At 64.5% G+C, this 19,585-nt stretch overlaps 1 protein-coding gene across 6 annotated transcripts in view; it reads left to right on the forward strand.

Moving 5' to 3' along the window:
• The window catches only part of SPATA2 (spermatogenesis associated 2), a 29,212-nt gene extending 11,948 nt beyond the window's left edge, over nt 1–17,264 (forward strand). The window contains exons 1-4 of one of the 6 annotated variants that reach the window (XM_070051705.2): nt 3,169–3,401; nt 13,027–13,182; nt 13,266–13,462; nt 14,276–17,264. In XM_070051705.2, the coding sequence (XP_069907806.1) occupies nt 13,152–13,182; nt 13,266–13,462; nt 14,276–15,502 (1,455 nt within the window). In that variant the 5' untranslated portion in view covers nt 3,169–3,401; nt 13,027–13,151 and the 3' untranslated portion in view covers nt 15,503–17,264. Of the gene's footprint in view, nt 1–3,168; nt 3,402–4,457; nt 4,618–13,026; nt 13,463–14,275 lie in introns of those variants that run through there. The other 5 variants (XM_070051704.2, XM_089307056.1, XM_089307055.1 and 2 more) reach the window with 5 other exon arrangements.
• The last annotated feature ends 2,321 nt before the right edge of the window (nt 17,265–19,585 follow it).

Genomic DNA, 19,585 nt, shown 5'->3' on the forward strand with positions numbered 1-19,585 from the left:
GATCCGAAGCCAGGAGCCAGGACCTTCTTCCGGGTCTCCCATGCAGGTGCAGGGGCCCAAGGACTTGGGCAATCTTCCACCGCTTTCCCAGGCCATAGCAGAGAGCTGGATCGGAAGTGGAGCAGGTGGGACTTGAACTGGTGTCCACATGGGATGCCGGTACTGCAGGCGGCGGCTTCACCCGCTACGCCACAGCGCTGGCCCCACTTCACAGGCGGGGAGACCGAGGCCTCGAGAGGCGAGGCACTCTGACTGGAGTCCGCCCTTACCAGGGTCAGGATAAACTGGCGACAGAGTTAAAATCGCGCTTTTCCCCCAGAGGACCACGGGGAGAAACTGAGGCCCAGAAGTAAGAGCTGGTCGGGCAGCATTGCCACACCCGCTCAGTCAGGAGAGCGGGCAAGGGGCTGTGAGTGAAGCAGGGCGCGGTGCAGCCGGGCTGTCGGTGGTAACCAGTGCTGCTCCGGGACTGCGTCGCTTGGTGTCTGTTTTGGTAGGTACCGCTCTTCTCTGCCCCACCTCACAGGCGAAGAAACCGAGGCCCAGAGCCATGGGATCACTTTGCCCAGGGTTACCTAGATGGCCAGCAGCCACACCAGACTCTGAGCCCAGGCATTCTGGCTTCAGAGCCCAGCTGCTCCGCACGGTGCCGGGGGCTTCCGCCCAGGCCTCGCTGGCTGCGGCCACTTCTGTTCCACCACGGCACGTGTCTGGGCTCCCAGGTGCCGTCTCTTACTTCGTCCTCTTTCCTGTGCACGCCCAGCCCCCCCCCCCCCCCAGGGTCAAATCCAGACCCAAGGCCCCTGAGACTGGGGTGGTTTCCCAGCATCCTCTGCGCCCGTGTCTCTGATCAGCTCAACCGAGGCCTTGGGCTGTCTTCTTCTGCTCTCCCAGGCCACACAGAGAGCTGCTAGGGTTTCCTCATTCATCCTCGGGCAGGGCCAAGGCCTCGGGCAGATGGGGCGAGTTCTTCCCGCCTGGCATCAGTTGAGCCCGGGTCTCCTCCGTGGCCCGCGAGGGCGCTGAGCCGGGTCTCCTCCATGGCCCGCGAGGGCGCTGAGCCCGGGTCTCCTCCGTGGCCCGCGAGGGCGCTGAGCCCGGGTCTCCTCCGTGGCCCGCGAGGGCGCTGAGCCCGGGTCTCCTCCGTGGCCCGCGAGGGCGCTGAGCCCGGGTCTCCTCCGTGGCCCGCGAGGGCGCTGAGCCCGGGTCTCCTCCGTGGCCCGCGAGGGCGCTGAGCCCGGGTCTCCTCCGTGGCCCGCGAGGGCGCTGAGCCCGGGTCTCCTCCGTGGCCCGCGAGGGTGGCGAGCTCGGGTCTCCTCCGTGGCCCACGAGGGTGGCGAGCTCGGGTCTCTTCCGTGGCCCACGAGGGTGGTGAGCTCGGGTCTCCTCTGTGGCCCACGAGGGTGCTGTACCCCCCTGCTGTCACTCGGATTCCGAAGCCCGCACATCAGGGCAGCTGTGGCCCTCACTCTTAGGGGAACTGCTTCTCTCCGGCTCGGCTCGGTGAATGTCCCGGGCTCCTGTTCCGCTTCCCCGTCGTCCCCTGGAAGCAGCCACTTCTCCAACAGCCTCGTCCCCTTTCAGTGGAGACTGGGTCTTAGGAAGCAGCGTTTGCCTCCTGGGTGGTCGTGGCTGGAGCTGCCAGCGCTCCTGGGCCTCTTGGAGACAGAGGACGCGGCGGTCCAGGTGTCCGGCCCTTCCTCAAAGGCGTGCAGATCTGAGCACTCCGGCGAGCGGGGAGCTGGGCACCGCCAGCGCCCACAATGGTAGGGGTTCTGCCACCTCTGCCTTCTCTCCAGAGTCCTGACCGAGTGCTTGCCGCGGGCCCGGCACTGTGTTGGGCCACCCCCCTACCCAGCCCTGGTTCCGAGCAGCGCCGGGCACCAGTGCCTCGCGCAGGCCCTCGAGACGGGCACGCACGCCGGTCACTTTCAGCCCCTGGTCCTCGCCTCCAAGGCTTTCTTCCCTCCAGCCGCAGAGAAAGCTGAGCTCAAGGCTCAGCTCCCGCAGCCCGGGGCCCCAAGGCTGTCCGGCTCAGCTCCCGCAGCCCTGGGCCCTGAGGCTGTCTGGCTTCCCTGAGAGCTCAGCTCTGGACCCCTCTCCCAACTTCTGCCACCTCCTGTCCCGAATGAGGGGTCTGACTTCCTGCTCCTCCTCCGGTTTCGGCAGTAGCCTCTCTCTCTGATCCACTCCTTAGGGGTTGGGGCTGTGTCTGTCTGCCTCACAGTAAACTTTGATTTGAAAGGGGGAGAGAGAGCGAGCGCACGCGCGCGCTCACCTGCTGGTCACTCCCGGAGCTGAGACTGCAATTCAGGTGTCCCACACGGTGGCAGGGACTCAGTCCCTGGAGCCATCACCCTGCCTCCTCTGTGCCAAGGGCAGGAATAGCGCCCAGGCACTCCCATGTGGGGCAGGCAGCTCAGCCGCTTCCAGTCAGGCCTTTTAAACGACCTGCAAACCCGGCACCTGTAGGCCTTCGGGCACACAAGTGCTGGTACCGATCCAGTCCTGTCTTCCTGGAGTTCACCGAAAGACAGGACTAGAACATCCCATGGATGTGTCATTGTGGGGGGGCTGAAAAACTGATGTCTGTGTCTTCTCCCTATCTCCAGTTGACTGGCCACACGCACACACGTGCACACACACGCACACACACGTGTGCACACACGCACGCATGCAGCCGACTGCGCCTCCATTTCACAGCACGTCTTCCCCTTCTCTTGCCGCGGAGTCTCGGAGCTGGGGCACCCGGTCCCAGGGCTGTGCACTCGCGTGGGTGGACACACGAGTGTCCCAGTGAGGACCAGAGTCCAGACCCCACGCAGAACGCTTCTGCTTGTGGTTTCTGGGGTACCAGGTGCGGTGCGACAGGCCTCTGCGGGTGCTTGTGCAGGGTTCTCTGGAAGACTCGGAGAAATCCAGCGGCTAGGTCACGAGGTCTCTTCTCTCTTTCCCTCTGTCCTCTGCACCCTGTGTTGCCGGAATCACGTTACGTTTGTGATTTAAAAAAAAACTAAAAAATAGAAAGAGGTAGGTAGACTGAGTTGCTGGCTCTCAGGAAGCAGAGGTGCCCACTTACTGTCACGTGGGCGTTACATAACCTGCTACCGGTTATGTAAGGAAGCCTGAGAGAGACGCCCAGCGGAGTCGCGTCTCCAGCCGGGTGAGGGGTGAGGAGGGTGCCTCCTCGGACATCCGGGGGCTCAGCGGCCAGGATTTCCCACGGGAAAGCCCTCCTACAGAAGCTCGCTTTCCCTTCCGGCTGTCGCGGAACCACAGGGCCGGGGGGACTTCAGCAGCCACCTAGGGGAGAGGCCTCAGCTGCCCGGCCGGCGTGGTCCTGGCGGGCAGTTTCCTCAGCTGGAGCCCCGTGACCACTGGCACTTGGCAGCTGCTTAAACGTGAGTGGACGAAGGGCACAGAGGCCCAGCGTGGCGCTCAGGCCGCGGGGGCTGCCCATGTCCGGACGTGCCAGGCCACTGACTCCGCGGGCCCCCACCCCGGTAAAGCCCGGGGCACCGAGGCTGGGAGAGGACCCTGCCAGGAGCCCGTGGGCAGCAGGTCCTCCACAGACGCCCAGGGAGCTCTCGGGAACACCGACGAGTAGGGACTTGGGGTCTCCGGGGGGTGGCAGGTTACAGGAGAGCCAACAACGGGGAGCCCCCGGTGGGGAGCAGTGGAGAGACCCAGGGCCCGCCGGTGCGGCCACAAAGCAGGGGGCGTGGTCCTCCTGCCCCTGTCTCCCCTGTAGGGAAGCTGAGGGCAGAGACCCTTTCCTGTGACTTAGCCAGACTGCACATCAAAATGTATGCAGGTCCTAGCTGTGTGCCAGCCGGTGCACCACGTGGTTCCTAGGCATTAACTCGGCTGTCACGAGAATCCCACGGGAGACGGTCTTGAGGCAGGTGCTGCTATGACCCCATTTCACAGGTGGGAGAGCTGCGGCTCAGCCAGGTTGAGCGCCTGCTCCAGGTCACGTAGCTAGTAAGTAGTGCCTGGCCTCCAGCTTCCTGCCATCTCCCTGAGCCTCGGTATTCCCATCTGTAAAATGGGATCGACCACCGGCTCCGCTCGCTCAGGCGCAGTGCGCGGCGGCTCGCCGAGCCCCTCGACACCGGGCAGGCCCCGCGAGTGGAAGCCGACGCTGACCTAACCAGCAGCCCCGCGCCTCTCCCCCTCCCGGCTCCGGGTCGGTTTCCATGACAACCCAGCCAGCCGCCATCCCGCGGCGGGCTCGCGTGCGTCACTTCCGGATCGTCCGTTTCCGGGTCGCGGCTCCGGCCCGTTAGGCCCCAGAGCGGAGTTCCGCGGCTTCTGTGTGCGCTCTCCTGCCTCCCGCGCCTTCCCCCGCCGCCCTCTCATAGTCTCCGCCGGCTGAGGGCTTAGCCCTCGTCCCAGGCCCAGCGCGCAGCCGCGGTCCCGTCTGCCTTTGGGCCCGCCCCCAACGGCCGTCACTTCCGGGCCAAGTGCTTCCGGGTCGCCGCTGGCCCCCGGGTACTGGTGTTGGTCCCCTGCAGCCGGCCGGAGCGGCGAGAGCCCAGTCGGGCCGGGCTCCGGCGGCGGCCGCAGCTTCCGCTGGTTTGTCCCTGCGGGGGTGTCGCCGGCGGCAGTGCTGAGGTGAGTCGGGGGCGGCCGCGGGCGCAGGGGGCGCCGGCTCGGCCGCCCTGGGACGGGGTTCCCTCGCGGCCCCGGGGCGCCGGGCAGGCCCGCCGTTTCGGCGCCCCCGGCACCCTCAGCCGGTCCGAGGATCCGCGTTTCCCCGGAGGCTGCGTCTGAGGCCGGCCGAGGGCGCTCGGGCCGCTCGGCGGGCACACCCGGCCTCGGCCGCTAGCCAGGCAGGAGGCACCCCGACTGTGCCGCGGGGGGCGGGGGGTCTGCAGCTCAGGCCCCGGCGGCGGGCTCGCGCTGTGACCTTGGACGAGTCACTTGGGCGTAGTGGGCGTGCGCCTGCTTGCCGGGGCCGTCGCGGGCCGACGCGGGCTGGGATGCAGGTGCAGCGCGGCCGCTGGCGTGCGGCGGGCCCCGCGGTGCGCGCACGGAGCCGCGCCAAGGCCCCGGGCTTGAGCCTGGGGTGTTTCCTGCAGCCCGCGGGGCCCGCGGTGGCGGTGGGAGCCCCCGGCCGGGAGGGGGCCCGCTGCCTTCCGAGCCCCGAGCCCCTGGCAGGGGCCGCTGCCGCCCGCTGTTTTCGGATGTTTGCAAGGCCTCCGTGTGGATTTCTCGGGAATCTGCTGTGTGCGGGGGGTGGGCCGCCTCTGGCGCTTCCCAGGCGCTGGCAGGAGCGCACAGGAGAGGGGTGGGAGTGGAGGGGCTTGGCCGGATGCCTCGGCTCCCGTCCCGCGTAGACCCGTGCGCTGGGGCAGCGCTGGGACCAAAATAGCGTGTGCCTGTGCGGGCGGGGGCAGCGAGGGGAAGCCAGGCCGAGGCCTGGCCGCCCGGAGTCAGTGCCACTCGGGGGCTGGAAACAGGTCCAGCTTCCCCGTGAGGTGTTCAGAACGCAGCCACGGACAGAGCCGCCGCCTCCCTGCCTGTGCGCTGCCGCGGGCGGGCCCTGGCCTGCTGTTCTCGGGCCCGGGCTGTGGGTGCAGGAGGCGCTGCCAGGGCCAGGGGCTCTGGGCCCCCGCCCGGCTCTGGATGCGGATGGTGCACTGCCCCCTCCCCGTCTCTCCCCTCCCCCGCCAGACTGGCACGGCTTGGCGTTCCCATCTCGGTTGCCTGGAGAAGCGAACAGCTCCGTCGCTGGGCTCTGTCTCCTGTAGCCACACCGTTTTGCAGAGAGCCTGTTCTTTGTGGCTGTTCTTGCAGAGTGCGAGGGATAAATCGCTGGCCCTGTGCTCAGGAAAGCGGCCGGCTCCGCGCAGCCACAAGGCAGCCTGTGTGCCCGAGCAGGCAGGGGCGGGGTGATGTAACCGCCTCCCCGCTGCCCAGCGCCTGGCCGGCTCTCCCCTTGGCCTGGAGCTGACGTCACAGAGACCTGTGGCTCTCCCAGCCCCACGCTGTGTGGGAAGATGGGGATTTTGCTACTACAGGAATGTTTAGACCTCGGGCTGCCTGTCCTGACGCAGGGCGAGCTGGGAGCCGGCCAGCAGCAGCAGCCTCACGGCTTCGCTTTGGAGAGTTAAAAAACTTTTTTTTTTTTACATTTTCATTTTATTTGAAAGGCACAGAGACAGAGAGACCCAGCTTCCATCCGCTGGGTCACTGCCCAGGTGCTCGCGGCAGCCAGGAGCCCAGCACTCAGTCCCGTCTCCCGCGTGGTGTCAGGGACCCAGGTGTTGCAGCCTTCTGTATACACTGGAGCGGGAGGCCGGATCGCAAGTGGAGCCGCTGGGACTTGAACCCGGCACCCGGAAATGGGATGTGGACGCCCAAGCAGCCGCTTCACCCCTGCCCCGAGAGCCGCTCGGGTCTCAGCCCTGTAGGACTGGGAGCCTCGGGGCTCTGGTGACTCTGGTTGGTTTTCACAGAGCAGGACCCTCTGGGAAAGGGCAGCAGCTGGACGGTCGGGGGGGGGGGTGTGAGGGGCGGGGCCTGCTACCCAGCCCCGCCCCCGGCTCCCTGGTAGGATCCTGAGGATTGAATGGGGCGGGAAGCGGCCTGCCCAGCACGCAGTAGGGCCTCAGCAGTTGTGCGCGTCCTCCCTGCTGTCCTGCATCCCCTGTGGCCTTCGCGGGTCTCCACCCCACCCCCACCCCCCAGACTGGCCCAGGATTCTTCTCGGCAGGCTTTCCCGTCCCGTGCGCAGGACTCGAGCCCAGCGAGCCCAGCTGCGCGGTGGCTTCCTGTTCTTCCTCATTTGCCAGCGACAAACAGGGGTGTGGACGGCGCTGCGATTGTGGAGCCTCGGCCGCTGAGCCAAATGGCTGAGCTGGGGGGGGGGGTGGCTGAGCTGGGGGGGTGGCTGAGCTGGGGGGGTGGCTGAGCTGGGGGGTGGCTGAGCTGGGGGGGTGGCTGATCCCAGAGGGGATGGCTGAGCTGGGGGGGTGGCTGAGCTGGGGGGATGGCTGAGCCCGGGCGGGGGGAATGACTGAGCTGGGGGGGGGATGGCTGAGCTCGGGGGAGGGGTGGCTGAGTCGGGGGGGTGCTGAGCTCGGGGGAGGGGTGGCTGGGGGGGATGGCTGAACCTGGGGGGGTGACTGAGGGGGGGGAGGGGGAGGCTGAGCTCGGGGGAGGGGTGGCTGAGTTGGGGGGGGGTGGCCGGCTGGGAACCTGCCTCTGAGCCAGGGCTGACTTCCTTGAGAAGCACCCCCGGCGCGGCGCCCCTCTGTGAGAGCCGTGCTCAGCCGCACCACACGAGGTCCCTGGATCGGAGGCAAGACGGGCGCTCCCCTTAGCTCCATCACAAATGGTGGCTGCGTCTGGCCATGTAACACGGACCCAGCAGCGCCTCTTGGGTCGCAGCGTGTTTGAAGTTTTTTCGGGAACGCGGTATTTTGCTGCCAGCCGGGAAGCTCTTTGGCCAGCGTTGAGGTCGGGCTCTGTCTCCCTCACTGCCGTCCTCCCTGTCCAGCATCACCGTCCTGCCGCTGGGTCCAGCCCCTGGTCTGGCTGCGTAACGTGGGTGGTGAGAGACTCGGGGTGTCGAGTCGGAAGGCTGCGTTCGATGTCTTGGGTCCACTGTCTGCGAGCGGTGGGCCGCGGCAGCTTCTCAGCCGAGATTCTGTAGCTCATCGCCCAGCGTTCTTTTTTTTTTTTTTTAAGATTTTTTTTTTTTTTTTTTTATTTGAAGGGTTAGGAGAGAGAGAGAGAGCGCGCACGTGCCAGCCATCTTTCATCCACTGGTTCACTCCCCAAATGGTCACAGTGTTTGGGGCTGGGCCAGGCTGAAGCCAGGAGCTTCTTCTGGGTCTCCCACATGGGTGCAGGGGCCGAAGCACTTGGGCCATCTTCCACTGCTCTCCCATGCACATTAGCAGGGAGCTGGATTGGAAGCAGAGCGGCCGGGACACGAACCAGTGCCCATATGGGATGCCAGCGCTGCAGACGGCCGCTTAACCTGTTGTGCCACAGCGCCGACTCCTCCCAGGATTCTTGGGTGGTGTGAAGTGAGAAACTGTTGGGTCGGTGTTACATGTGTTCGTATCCTTTGCCACTCATTTCCCTGTTTTATTAAACACCTACTATGTGCCGGGGTCTGTGTTAAGGTGTCGTGGTGAACAGCTCAGACGCTGATGTTGCCTTACTGGGAAATGGGGGCAGACCGAGAGAGGAAGCTGGTAATGAGCAAGGAGCAGCAGAGTCAGCGCGACAGTGAGGGGTAGGAAGGTGGACGTGACTTGAATGGGTGGCCTCCGAGCCGATACCTGAATGACGAGATTGAGCCAGCTGTGGAGGGAAGGGTCAGAGAGAGAACATGCGTCCTGTGCAAAGATCCTGCGGTAAATGAGGACCAGACGAAGAGGGGAAGGCAGCTGAGAGCGGTGGCGCGGGGCTGCCGTGTTGGGCCTCTGTCCTGTCGGGGGAGATGTGTCCCGAGTGGCCGTGCTGTGCCTCCCCTGCACACTGCATCCCCTCAGCAGGACGCTGGTGCAGGAGGTGCCTCCCGGGGCCGCCTCCCCCCAGCCTAGGTCTCCCTAAGCTGAGGACAATCGCGGGTGACGTTCTGACCTCGCGATGGAGGCCAGCTTGTCGGCCTATAGGACTTCCCGGCCCGAGTGCAGATCTGCTGCCTCTGGGCCCCGTCACCTCCCGCAGCCAGCCCGTGTTTGTGGAGCGGGGCCTCTGCCCCAGGCGCTGTATGCACGCTGTCTTGCTGAGCACGGTGGTCGCAGCCGGACCTCGGAGCCCCGGGCAGGAAGGGAGGACAGGAGAGGTGATGAGGCACGTCCACCCTGGGCGGAGCTCGGCCTCCCCGGGCATGGCGCCTTCAGACCGTGGGAGCCGCTGTTGAGTGAAGAGCTCTCCCTGCTGCCCGTGTGAAATCCCCTGCCAGCTCTGGGCCGAGGGCGCTGTTGTCAGATGAGAAACCCACACGGAGGCGGGTCACCATTTCCCGGTAGGTGACCCGGAGAGGCGAACCTGGGCAGCCTGGCCACGGCCTGCAGCCTGCTCTCCTGCTTGCCCTCCCTGGCCCTGGTGATGGCCCTCAGCACATTGTAGTGACAGCGGTGTTGTGGGCTTTGTACAGGTTCTGCTAACAAGTGGCTAAGCAGTGACACGGCCTCCTCCACGGTCTCCCCAGCTCCAGACTCCCTGGGTCTCCCCCAGTCAAGGTCTGCGAAAGCTCCTCAGGGAAAGGAAGCGAGGCCCCCGGGGGCAGATGAAGGCGTGCGCGGGAGACAGCAGCCTGGGCGGCCTTTCTCAAACCGTGACCACGGCCCCTCCCCTTGCCCCGCACGCCTCAGTGGCTTCGCACGGCTCCTTGACCGAGCCGCAGGATTCCCATGTCGCTGTGAGGCCCTGGGAGCAGGGCCCTGCTTCTCCTGCAGCCTCGCCGCTGTGTGCAGGCCCCTTCCTGCCGCAGGAAAGCAGGTGTGGTGGGTCCGCGTAGGCTTCGGAGCCGCACTGCCCGCGTTCCGATCTTAGCTCGCTGCCTCTTCAATGTTCTGTTTTTAAAAATACACATTTATTTTCCCTTTATTTAAAAGGCAGAGATGGGGCAGGTGCTGTGGTACAGTGGGTTATTGCACCATCTGCGATGCCGGCGCCGGTTCAAGTCCCGACTGCTCCACTTCCGATCCAGCTCCCTGCTAACGCACCTGGGAAAGCAGTGGAGGACGGCCCACGTGCTTGGGCCCCTGCACCCACGTGGGAGACCTGGAGGAAGCTCCTGGCTCCTGGCTTCGGCCTGGCACAGCCTTGGCTGTTGGCAGCCATTTGGGGAGTGGACCAGCAGATGGGAGATCTTTCTCTTTCCCTCTCTATAACGACAAAAAGGCAGAGAGAAATCTTCCATCCACTGATTCACTCCCCAGATTCTCCCAAGAGCTAAGACTGGGCCAGGCTGAAGCCAGGAGTCTGGAACTGTATTCTGGTCACCCACGTGGGTGGCAGGGCCCACAAATTTTAGGCGCCACTTGCTGTCTGCCAGGTTGTGTATTAACAGGAAGCTGGGTTGGAAGCGGAAGAACTGGGACTTGAACCAGGCACTTGGATACGGAATGCAGGCATCCTAAGCCCTGGCTTAACCCTGCATCAAATGACCATCCATTTTTCTTTTTTAAAATATTTATTTGAAAGTCAGTTACACACATACAGTGAGAGAGAGAGATTGATTCACTCCCCAGATGGCCACAATGGCTGGAGCTGCACCGATCATCCAAAGCCAGGAGCCAGGAGCTTCTTCTGGGGCTCCCGCACGGGTGCAGGGGCCCAAGCAGTTGGGCCATCTTCTATTGCTTTCCCAGGCCACAGCAGAGAGCTGGATTAGAAGTGGGGCAGCCGGGACTTGAACCGGTGCCCATATGGGATGCCGGCACTGCAGGTGGTAGCTTTACCTGCTACACCACAGTGTCAGCCAAACCACCCACTCTTTTTTTTTTTTTTTTTTTTTGGTCAGGCAGAGTGGACAGTGAGAGAGACAGAGAGAAAGGTCTTCCTTTGCCGTTGGTTCACCCTCCAATGGCCGCCGCGGCCGGTGCGCTGTGGGTGGCGCACCGCGCTGATCCGAAGGCAGGAGCCAGGTACTTCTCCTGGTCTCCCATGGGGTGCAGGGCCCAAGCACTTGGGCCATCCTCCACTCGCACTCCCTGGCCACAGCAGAGAGCTGGCCTGGAAGAGGGGCAACCAGGACAGAATCCGGCGCCCTGACCGGGACTAGAACCCGGTGTGCCGGCGCCGCAAGGCGGAGGATTAGCCTAGTGAGCCGCGGCGCCGGACCACCCACTCTTAAAAGAGTTCTATGACATTGGTCAAGTTTCTTTTTGTGCCCATTAGGGGAATGCCAAAGTTGCAGGTGGCAGCTTTTCCTGCTACTGCACAACACCAGCTCCCACCTCATGGATCTTTTTTTTTTTTTGACAGGCAGAGTTAGAGAGAAAGGTCTTCCTTCCGTTGGTTCACTCCCCAAATGGCCGCTACAGCTGGCACTGCGCCGATCCGAAGCCAGGAGCCAGGAGCTTCTCCCTGGTCTCCTACCCGGGTGCAGGGGCCCAAGCACTTGGGCCATCTTCCACTGCCTTCCCGGGCCACAGCAGAGAGCTGGACTGGAAGTGGAGCAACCGGGACTAGAACCTGGGTCCCATATGGGATGCTGGCGCTGCAGGCGGAGGATTAACCAAATGAGCCATGGCGCCGGCCCCCACCTCATGGATCTTTAAGTGGTAGAGTGTAGGACTCTTTCTTCCCCCTAATCTGTAAGGTTCCCTGGCACATGGATCTTTGGCTCTTTTTTTTTTTTATTTTTTTTTTAATTTATTTATTTATTTTTTTTATTTTTTGACAGGCAGAGTGGACAGTGAGAGAGAGAGAGACAGAGAGAAAGGTCTTCCTTTTGCCGTTGGTTCACCCTCCAATGGCCGCCGTGGCTGGCGCGCTGCGGCCGGCGCACCGCGCTGATCCGATGGCAGGAGCCAGGAGCCAGGTGCTTTTCCTGGTCTCCCATGGGGTGCAGGGCCCAAGCACCTGGGCCATCCTCCACTGCACTCCCTGGCCACAGCAGAGGGCTGGCCTGGAAGAGGGGCAACCGGGACAGAATCCGGCGCCCCGACCGGGACTAGAACCCGGTGTGCCGGCGCCGCTAGGCGGAGGATTAGCCTAGTGAGCCGCGGCGCCGGCCGATCTTTGGCTCTTGTCAGTGAGAGAGGCGCTTCTCTGGAAGGCGGGCTGCAGCCCCGAGCAGGCTGGCTGGGCCCTCCCTCCCGGTGATCCCCGTGCCAAGGGGATCGTCTCAGAGCTGAGGCTGGACACTGGAGCTGCCTCTGAGCGCCAGCCATGCGTCATCCAGATAGTCCAGAGGCAGCGCGGTGGGGCTGGGAGCAGGACACAGGCAGGAGGGAGCGCGCGACGGGATGCGACGGGATCGCGGGGCAGAGGACTGGCGTGGGACTGCTTGGTTTGTTTGTTTGCTTGAAGGCAGGGACAGAGAGAACAAGCGCACAAGAGCCGCCATCTGCTGCCTCGCTTCCCCAGTGCCTGCGGTGGCTGGGCACTGGGACCAGGAGCCCGGGCCAGGTTGCCCGTGAGGGTGGCAGGAACCCAAGTACTGCCGCCTCCCGGTGCATGAGCAGGAAGTGGAATCAGGAGTGGAGCCAGGACTCAGCCCCCGCCCTCTGACAAGGACACGGGTTATCCCAACTGGGGACTTAACCCGAACCGAATGCTTGCCTCCAGGCTCCTTCCCCAAAGATTGACTTATTTGAAAGGCGGAGTGACAAAGAGGAAGAGACAGACAGATCCTCCATTCACTCCTTCCATCTCCAACTGCCCCCAGCAGCCAAGACGGCTGGGCTGGAGCCTGGAGCAGAGGCTCACCCAGCTGTCACATGGGGGTGGCAGGCCCAAGTTCTTGGACCATGTCCACTGCCTCTCAGGCACAGTCCTGGGAAGCTGGATTGGAATTACAGGAGCTGGGACTTGAACCCGCGGTGCCGTAACGCCTGCCCCTCCCACTCTTGACCAGGCTTCCCAGTGTGCCTGGGTGTCAGCTCTCACACTGCTGCAGAGGGCCGGTGGCCCTGCTAAGAGGGACTTGGGTTTAAAGACGAAGTGGGTTAACCTTGAGACGCTGGCAGCGGTGGCCAAGGCCTCCCTCCTGCGCCTCTGCCCTGCCGCTCGCTCCCCTCTGGGGCAGGCCTTCGTCCTCAAGGGGGATCGTCTCCCCCAGGGGGCTTTCCTGCCCACCCTGTTCTCCCCACAAAAGCAGCGTAGGCGCCCCCACACGCTCACCTGGAGCGTTTCCTGCAGGGATGTTAATGTTTCCTTTGTGAGCTCAAGGAAGCCACACCACAGCCTCGCCTGTGCTGGGTGTTGGGTGGATGTGCCGAGGGCCCGGGCTGGTGGTGGCCGTGTGGCCCGGGCCAGGCGTGCTTTCCAGGGTGGGAGCGGGGGCGCTGTCCGAGGTGTGACCTGGCTCTCTTCCTCCCTCCGCAGCACTCTGCCGGGCCAGCGCCAGCGGGCAGCATGTCGTTGCATCTCGCCACGCCCCTGCCTCTCACCTGGAAGCCATGGAGGGGATAAGGTAGCCCCTCGAGGGACGGGGAAGCCCAGTTCAATGGATGCGAAGTACAAGGACGACTTATTTCGCAAGTATGTGCAGTTCCACGAGGGCAGGGCGGACGCCGCCCCCGGCCAGCAGCGGCCTGGCGGTGACGGGCACCTGCGGGCGGCAGCCTGCACCCTGCTCAGCCTGCACAAGGTGGATCCCTTCCATCGATTCCGGCTGATCCAGTTCTACGAGGCGGTGGAGAGCTCCCTGCGCTCGCTCAGCTCCAGCCTGCGGGCCCTGCACTGCGCCTTCAGCGTGCTGGAGACGGTGGCCGTCAACCTGTTCCTCTACCCGTGGAAGAAGGAGTTCAGAAGCATCAAGGTGAGGGTCTTCCTCCTTCCTGTTCATCCGGGAGGGGCCTGCCCACGATCGCCTCCTCCCCCTGCTCTCGCGCCCTCCTGGGGCCCCCGGGGACTTTAGGGTAGTCACTTCATAAGCCCAGAGGCCAGCAAGGCAGGCGGCAGTGAGGTCTTGCAGGGCCCTGTAGCCCGAGCAGGAGGCCCAGGTTTGGAGTGGGCTGGGGCAAAGGTAGCGCCAGGAGCTGGTTTACTCTGGGGAAGGCCCCGGCTGCTGCGCAGGAAACAGATCAGAGAGGGGCACAGGTCGGCCGAGGAGGCGCTGTCAGGGGGCTCTCGCCCGGGTGCGAGCGAGCTGGGGCGGCTGGAGCTGAGTGGTCACGGTGGGCGGAGCCGTGGGGAGGGGCTCCTGAAGCCTGTGCTGGGGGGCCCAGGAGAGTCAGCGCCGGCCCTCGGCCTCACGTGACCAGCCTTGTAGGCGTGCCCGGGAGGGACAGCAGGCTCTCGGGTTGGCCCAGTGAGCTGCTGTGATCCCCACCCCCCTTCTTCACGGTGGCCGCCCTGACCCCATCTCTGGATGGAGCAGAACCTTTGGCCCTCGTGGAGAAAGCAAGTGACTGTCCCCTGGGCTTAGAAAGCCGCTGGCGGGCAGGTCCCCCAGGCGCCGGGCTCCCAGTGGGCGGCAGCCCTGGGTCTGCTGCGAGGAGCCGCCGAGGCCCCCGGCCCCCCCCCCCCCCCCCCGCGCGTCTGCCATAGCCTGGGGCGCCCTTTGCTTTGACCCGGCCTCTGCTGCGTGTCTGGGAGAAAACCCACCTCGCGCACGCCCTTTCTCCCCCAGACCTACACGGGCCCTTTCGTGTACTACGTCAAGTCCACGTTGCTGGAGGAGGATATCCGAGCCATCCTGAGCTACATGGGCTACGTGCCCGAGCTGGGGACCGCCTACAGGCTCAGGGAGCTCGTGGAGACCCTCCAGGTGAAGATGGTCTCCTTTGAGCTCTTTCTGGCCAAGGTCGAGTGCGAGCAGATGCTGGAAATCCACTCCCAGGTGAAGGACAAGGGCTACTCCGAGCTGGACGTGGTGAGCGAGCGCAGGAGCAGCGCCGAGGACGCGCGCGGCTGCTCGGAGGCCCTGCGGCGGCGGGCCGAGGGCAGGGAGCACCTGACGGCCTCCATGGCCCGGGTGGCGCTCCAGAAGTCGGCCAGCGAGCGCGCGGCCAAGGACTACTACAAGCCGCGGGTGACCAAGCCCTCCAGGTCGGTGGACGCCTACGACAGCTACTGGGAGAGCAGGAAGCCGCCCCTGAGGGCCTCGTTGAGCCTGCGCAAGGAGCCCGTGGCCGCAGACTCGGGCGACGACCTCAAGGACGAGATCATCCGCCCGTCCCCCTCGCTCCTGACCATGTCCAGCTCGCCCCACGGCAGCCCGGACGACCTGCCTCCCACGTCCCCCGGCAACGGCCTGGGCCTGCTGCGGGGCACCTACTTCTCTGCGCAGGAGGACGTGGACCTGTACACGGACTCGGAACCCAGGGCCGCGTACCGGAGGCAGGACGCCCTGCGGCCGGACGTGTGGCTGGTCAGGAACGACGCCCACCCCGCCTACCACAAGCGCACGCCGCCCGCCAAGGAGTCGGCTCTCTCCAAGTGCCAGAACTGTGGCCTCTCCTGCAGCTCGACCCTGTGCCAGCGCTGTGACAGCCTGCTCGCCTGTCCTTCAGCCTCCAAGCCCGGCCCCTTCCCCGGCAAGGCTCCCGCCCACGACAGCCTGGCCCACGGGGCCTCTCTGCGGGAGAAGTGCTCAGGCCAGGCCCAGGGCCTTGAGCGGCTGCCACACGCGCACGCCAAGCCCAAGCCCCCCGGCACAGCCACCTCCCGCTGTGGCTTCTGCAACCGGCCCGGCGCCACCAACACCTGCACGCAGTGCTCCAAGGTCTCCTGCGACGCCTGCCTCAGCGCCTACCACTACGACCCCTGCTGCCGGAAGGGGGAGCCGCACAGGTTCCTGCCCCACAGCCAGCTGAGCTACAGGTGCAGCCCGTTCTCCCAGCTCGTGTACAGATAGGCCCGCCTGGCGCCCCCCGCTCCAAGGGCTACCCCGCTGGCCTTGCCGGCCGCACGGTGGGGAGGACACGCGCCTGACCAGCAGCCGGGGGACCCGCGTGGGAGTACCGTCCGGCTCAGCTCCTTCCACTGCTGGCTGTGCTGTCGTCTGACAAGACGGAGGGTGGCACTTCCGTTCAGATTCATTTTTGCTGATCTCTCCGCTCCCCGTTCAGTTGTGTTTTTTTCTCCTTTAAAGAGAATTTCTATCTCTGGGACTCTCGCCTTGCCTGCCCTCCCGCCCCTCCCGCTGCAGAGCCAGCTTGACTGGGAAGGGCCCTCCGGGTCACCTCAGCGCCCCCGAGTGGTGAGCCAGAGGCCTGCTGGCTTGTGAAATGAGCCCTCCTGCCGCACTGGGCCTCCCCCCACCGGCTCAGCCCTTGGCCGCCCCTTCCCAAGCACAAGGACCCCCAGCCTCCCCCCCCCCCGCCCCCCAGGTGTCAAAGGTGAACCGAGTCCGTGTTAGCCGAGCGTCTTTGCCGCCCCAGCTTGGTCAGCCCGGTGTTAGCGAGCGCGGCCTCCGCACGGTGGGACACACTCCCCTTCTGTTGTTTGCACACGCCCCTCTCACTGTACTGTAAATAGAGATTTTTGAGATTTATTTTTAAATAAATATTCAACTTGCTGTGTTTCAAAGTGGGTAAGAAATTAATTATGTAGCTATTTATAAAAATGCCCTGGGTTCCTGCGTCCTCCGTGTTGTGTCCTCCGCCCACGCCGGGGTGCGTGGAGAGGCGGCGGCGGGTTCCCAAGCTGGTGGAGCGCTCGCGTCTTCCCTCGATCTCTACACACCTACCTCCAGTGTGCACTCGGGGCCGGGGCGGCCACCTGGCCTGGTCTGCCTGCAGGCCCTCGCCCTGCGGAGTCGCCGGGCCCGCGCCGGGCGTGCACTGCAGACTTCCTCCACGGCTCCGCCACCTCCACCCAGTCCTCCGCGCACCACCAGTCTCCAGGGACTCGTCTGGGACAGCACCTGCGAGCCTTTTGCACTACAAGTGGGCGAGAGTGGGCACGCGCCCAGCAGGTGGCCCCGGGCACTCAGCTGAGCCTCCGAGCCTCCAAACCCAAGGGCCCCTCCAGCGCCTGCCAGCCGCGGGCCCCTGGCTCTCCTGGTGGGGGCCGGAGAGGAGGGGCCGGGACTCTGAACATGAACTGCTTCCCTGCGGACTAGTGACACCTGTAGCCATACGTGTCTGTGATGCAGCCAGCGCGAAGGGGTACCGGATGCGGATTTTTCCAGAAGGCGGCGTTCCGCTCCGGAGTTGCGATCCGGCTGAGTCCTGAGGCCACTGTGAACTTGCTGACGTTCTTCCAACTCAGCTGAGTGATTTTAAGCTTTTCCAAATCTTCTATGGCTCTTTTTTATAAACCTGGCCGGCGGCCGGCCTGCAGATGATAGTGTGTACATAAGCCGAATTCAGCCACCGTTGTGACTGCCGAGAGCAGCCGGCCAGCCTGCCCACTCCGAGAACGCCGGCCTCCCGGGCCGCACTTCCAGCGTTAGTCACCACGGCAACCGCGACGCCACGGAACGCCGGACACAGCGCCAGCCCCGGGCCGGCCCGGCAGAGCCCCGTGTTCCTCGGCGCCTGGGCGGTGGGCCGCGCGTCTTCCTCCGTGACAGGCGGGTCAGTGTGCGCGAATGTTTTGCCTTTGATTTCTGCCAAGAGTTGAAGTGTTGAGAGGTGATTACAGAAATAACAATAAAGCGTCTTCCATCGTCAGTGCAGTGTCGGGCTTCCTGTCTCCTGTTCCTGCTGCCTTGAAGTCAGTCGCTTGGGTTTTCTGTTCTTTTCCTCAGGTCATATTTAGTTCTTTTTTTAAGATTTATTTGCAAGGCAGAGTTACAGAGAGAGGTCCTCCATCCGCGGGTTCACTCCCCAGGTGACCACAATGCCCGGAGCTGGGCTGATCCGAAGCCGGGAGCCAGGAGCTTCTTCCAGGTCTCCCACGCGGTGCAGGGACCCAAGCACTTGGGCACCTTCTACTGCTGTCCCAGGCCACAGCAGAGAGCTGGGTCGGAAGTGCAGCAGCCGGGACAAACCAGTGCCCGTGTGGGTCACCGCAGGCGGCAGCTTTCCCCGCCCCACCGCAGCGCCGGCCCCACGTTCAGTTCTAACGCTGGGACCCATCGGCAGCTCTGAGGCGCGCGCGCGGGTGCTTGGCCGGGAGCCCGACGCTCCACGCTCCACACTGGACGTGCTGCGTTCCCCGAGTGCTGTCAGGATCCCCGTCTCCCAGATGGCCAGACAGGCACACGGAGCTCAGCGGTGGTGCCCGAGGGTGGCGTGGTCGAGTCCAGGGGGAGTGACGTGGGGCGGGGAGGACGAGGCACAGAAGCACGTTTCGAGTTGTTTCTGCGGTGTTGTCTTGAGCACAGACGGGTCAGGCTCAGCCCGCGGGGGCTGCGGCGGTTCAGGCCATTCCAGTCTTCGCTTACAGCACTGATAGTCTTGAGATCTGTGAACGCGAAAGGTCCGGCAGGGAGGGAGGGAGAGAGGGCGAGGTCAGTCGTCCGTCTGCTGTCCACTCTCCAAACTGCAGCGTCGGTCGGGGCTCGGCCAGACGGAAGCCAGGAACCTGGACCTCGAGCCGTCCCCCACCTGGGCGGCAGACGCCGGAGGTGGTGTGCTGTCGCGTCCCCCTCCCACAGTGTATCCATCCTCTGGTGCGCGCACACGTTCTCCTGCCTGCAGTGTGGTACTTGCCGGCGTCCCCTGGGGCAGGGTGGGCGGAGCCCCCCCCCCCCCGATGTCCAGAGCACCGACGCCGCTGGGCTTCCCGGGGGCCACGCGGGTCCCTCAGCAGCGAGAGTCCGTCTGACCACCGCACTGACAGTGCGGATCTCTCTCGGCAGATTTGACTTTCCTCTCATTCCACGGCAGGAGATACTGCTGTGATTTTTCCAAGATTTCAAAATGTAAAAAGAACCCTCATTGTCCCGAGGGGCACCACAGAGGCAGGCGCAGGCAGGTGTAGGACTGGCACGGGCCTGGCAGAGGAGGGACACGGGGCAGGGCTGCCACGGCCCGCCGCCAGTGCCGTTCCACGGTGCTCCGAGCGCCCTCCGCGGGCACCAGGCTGCTCCGGGCACGCATCGCTCTAGTCTTGGTGCTGTGGCTCCGTGGGGGCCGTGGCTCCGTGGGTGTTGTGGTGCCGTGGCTCCGTGGGGGCAGTGGCACTGCAGCCGTTTGCGACGCTGGCACCCGCACGGCAGTCCTGTTCTGAGCCCCAGCTGCCCTGCCCCGTCCAGGTCCCCGCTGACGTGCCTGGGAAGGTGGCGGAAGGTGGCTGGCCCCTGCTCCCTAAGTGGGAGACCTGCGTGGAGTTGTGGGCTCCTGGCTTCGGTCCCGTGTAGCCCTGGCTGTTGCAGATGTTTGGGGATTAAACCAGTGGATGGAAGATCTCTCTCTCTCTATTGCTCTGCCTTTCAAACAAGTACATCATTTTTAAAAGGAAAAGAAAATCCATGCAAACAGCAAGTGTTTTTTTTGTTTGTTTTTATGCCTGCGGGATGCTGGCGTTGGGCCAGGAGCTTCACCCGTGTGGGTGGTCGGCTCCCACTGCCCTCCCAGGCACATCAGGAGGGAGCTGGGTCGGAAGGGGAGCAGCCGGGACTCACAGGTGCCCTGATGGACGCCGGCGTCGCGGGCAGCGGCTGTACCTGCTGCGTGCGCCACAGCGCCGGGCCCAGCGGCGAGGCTGTAAAAGTCACCTAGAACCCTGCCCCTCGGAGCCGAAGCCAAAACTTGGCATCTGGCCTTGCAGATCTTGTCCTACATATACACATACCGCTGATTTCATTTTTTTTTTTAATATTTATTTGAAAGAGGAGCGACAGAACTCTTCCACCGCTGCTTCACTCCCCAAATGCCACAATGGCTGGGGCTCGGTCAGGTCGAGGCCAGGAGCCGGGGGCTTCATCGGGGTCTCCCACACAGGTGCAGGGGCCCAAGCACCGGGGCCGTCCTCCGCTGCCTTCCCACGCGCACTGGTAGGGAGCGGAGTCGGAAGTGGAGCAGCCGGGACTTGAACCGGCGCCCGC

The sequence above is a fragment of the Oryctolagus cuniculus genome, chromosome 11 (genome assembly GCF_051225735.1).
Source record: "Oryctolagus cuniculus isolate XC-2025 breed Fujian yellow rabbit chromosome 11, ASM5122573v1, whole genome shotgun sequence".
In the NCBI taxonomy this organism is placed as follows: domain Eukaryota; kingdom Metazoa; phylum Chordata; class Mammalia; order Lagomorpha; family Leporidae; genus Oryctolagus; species Oryctolagus cuniculus.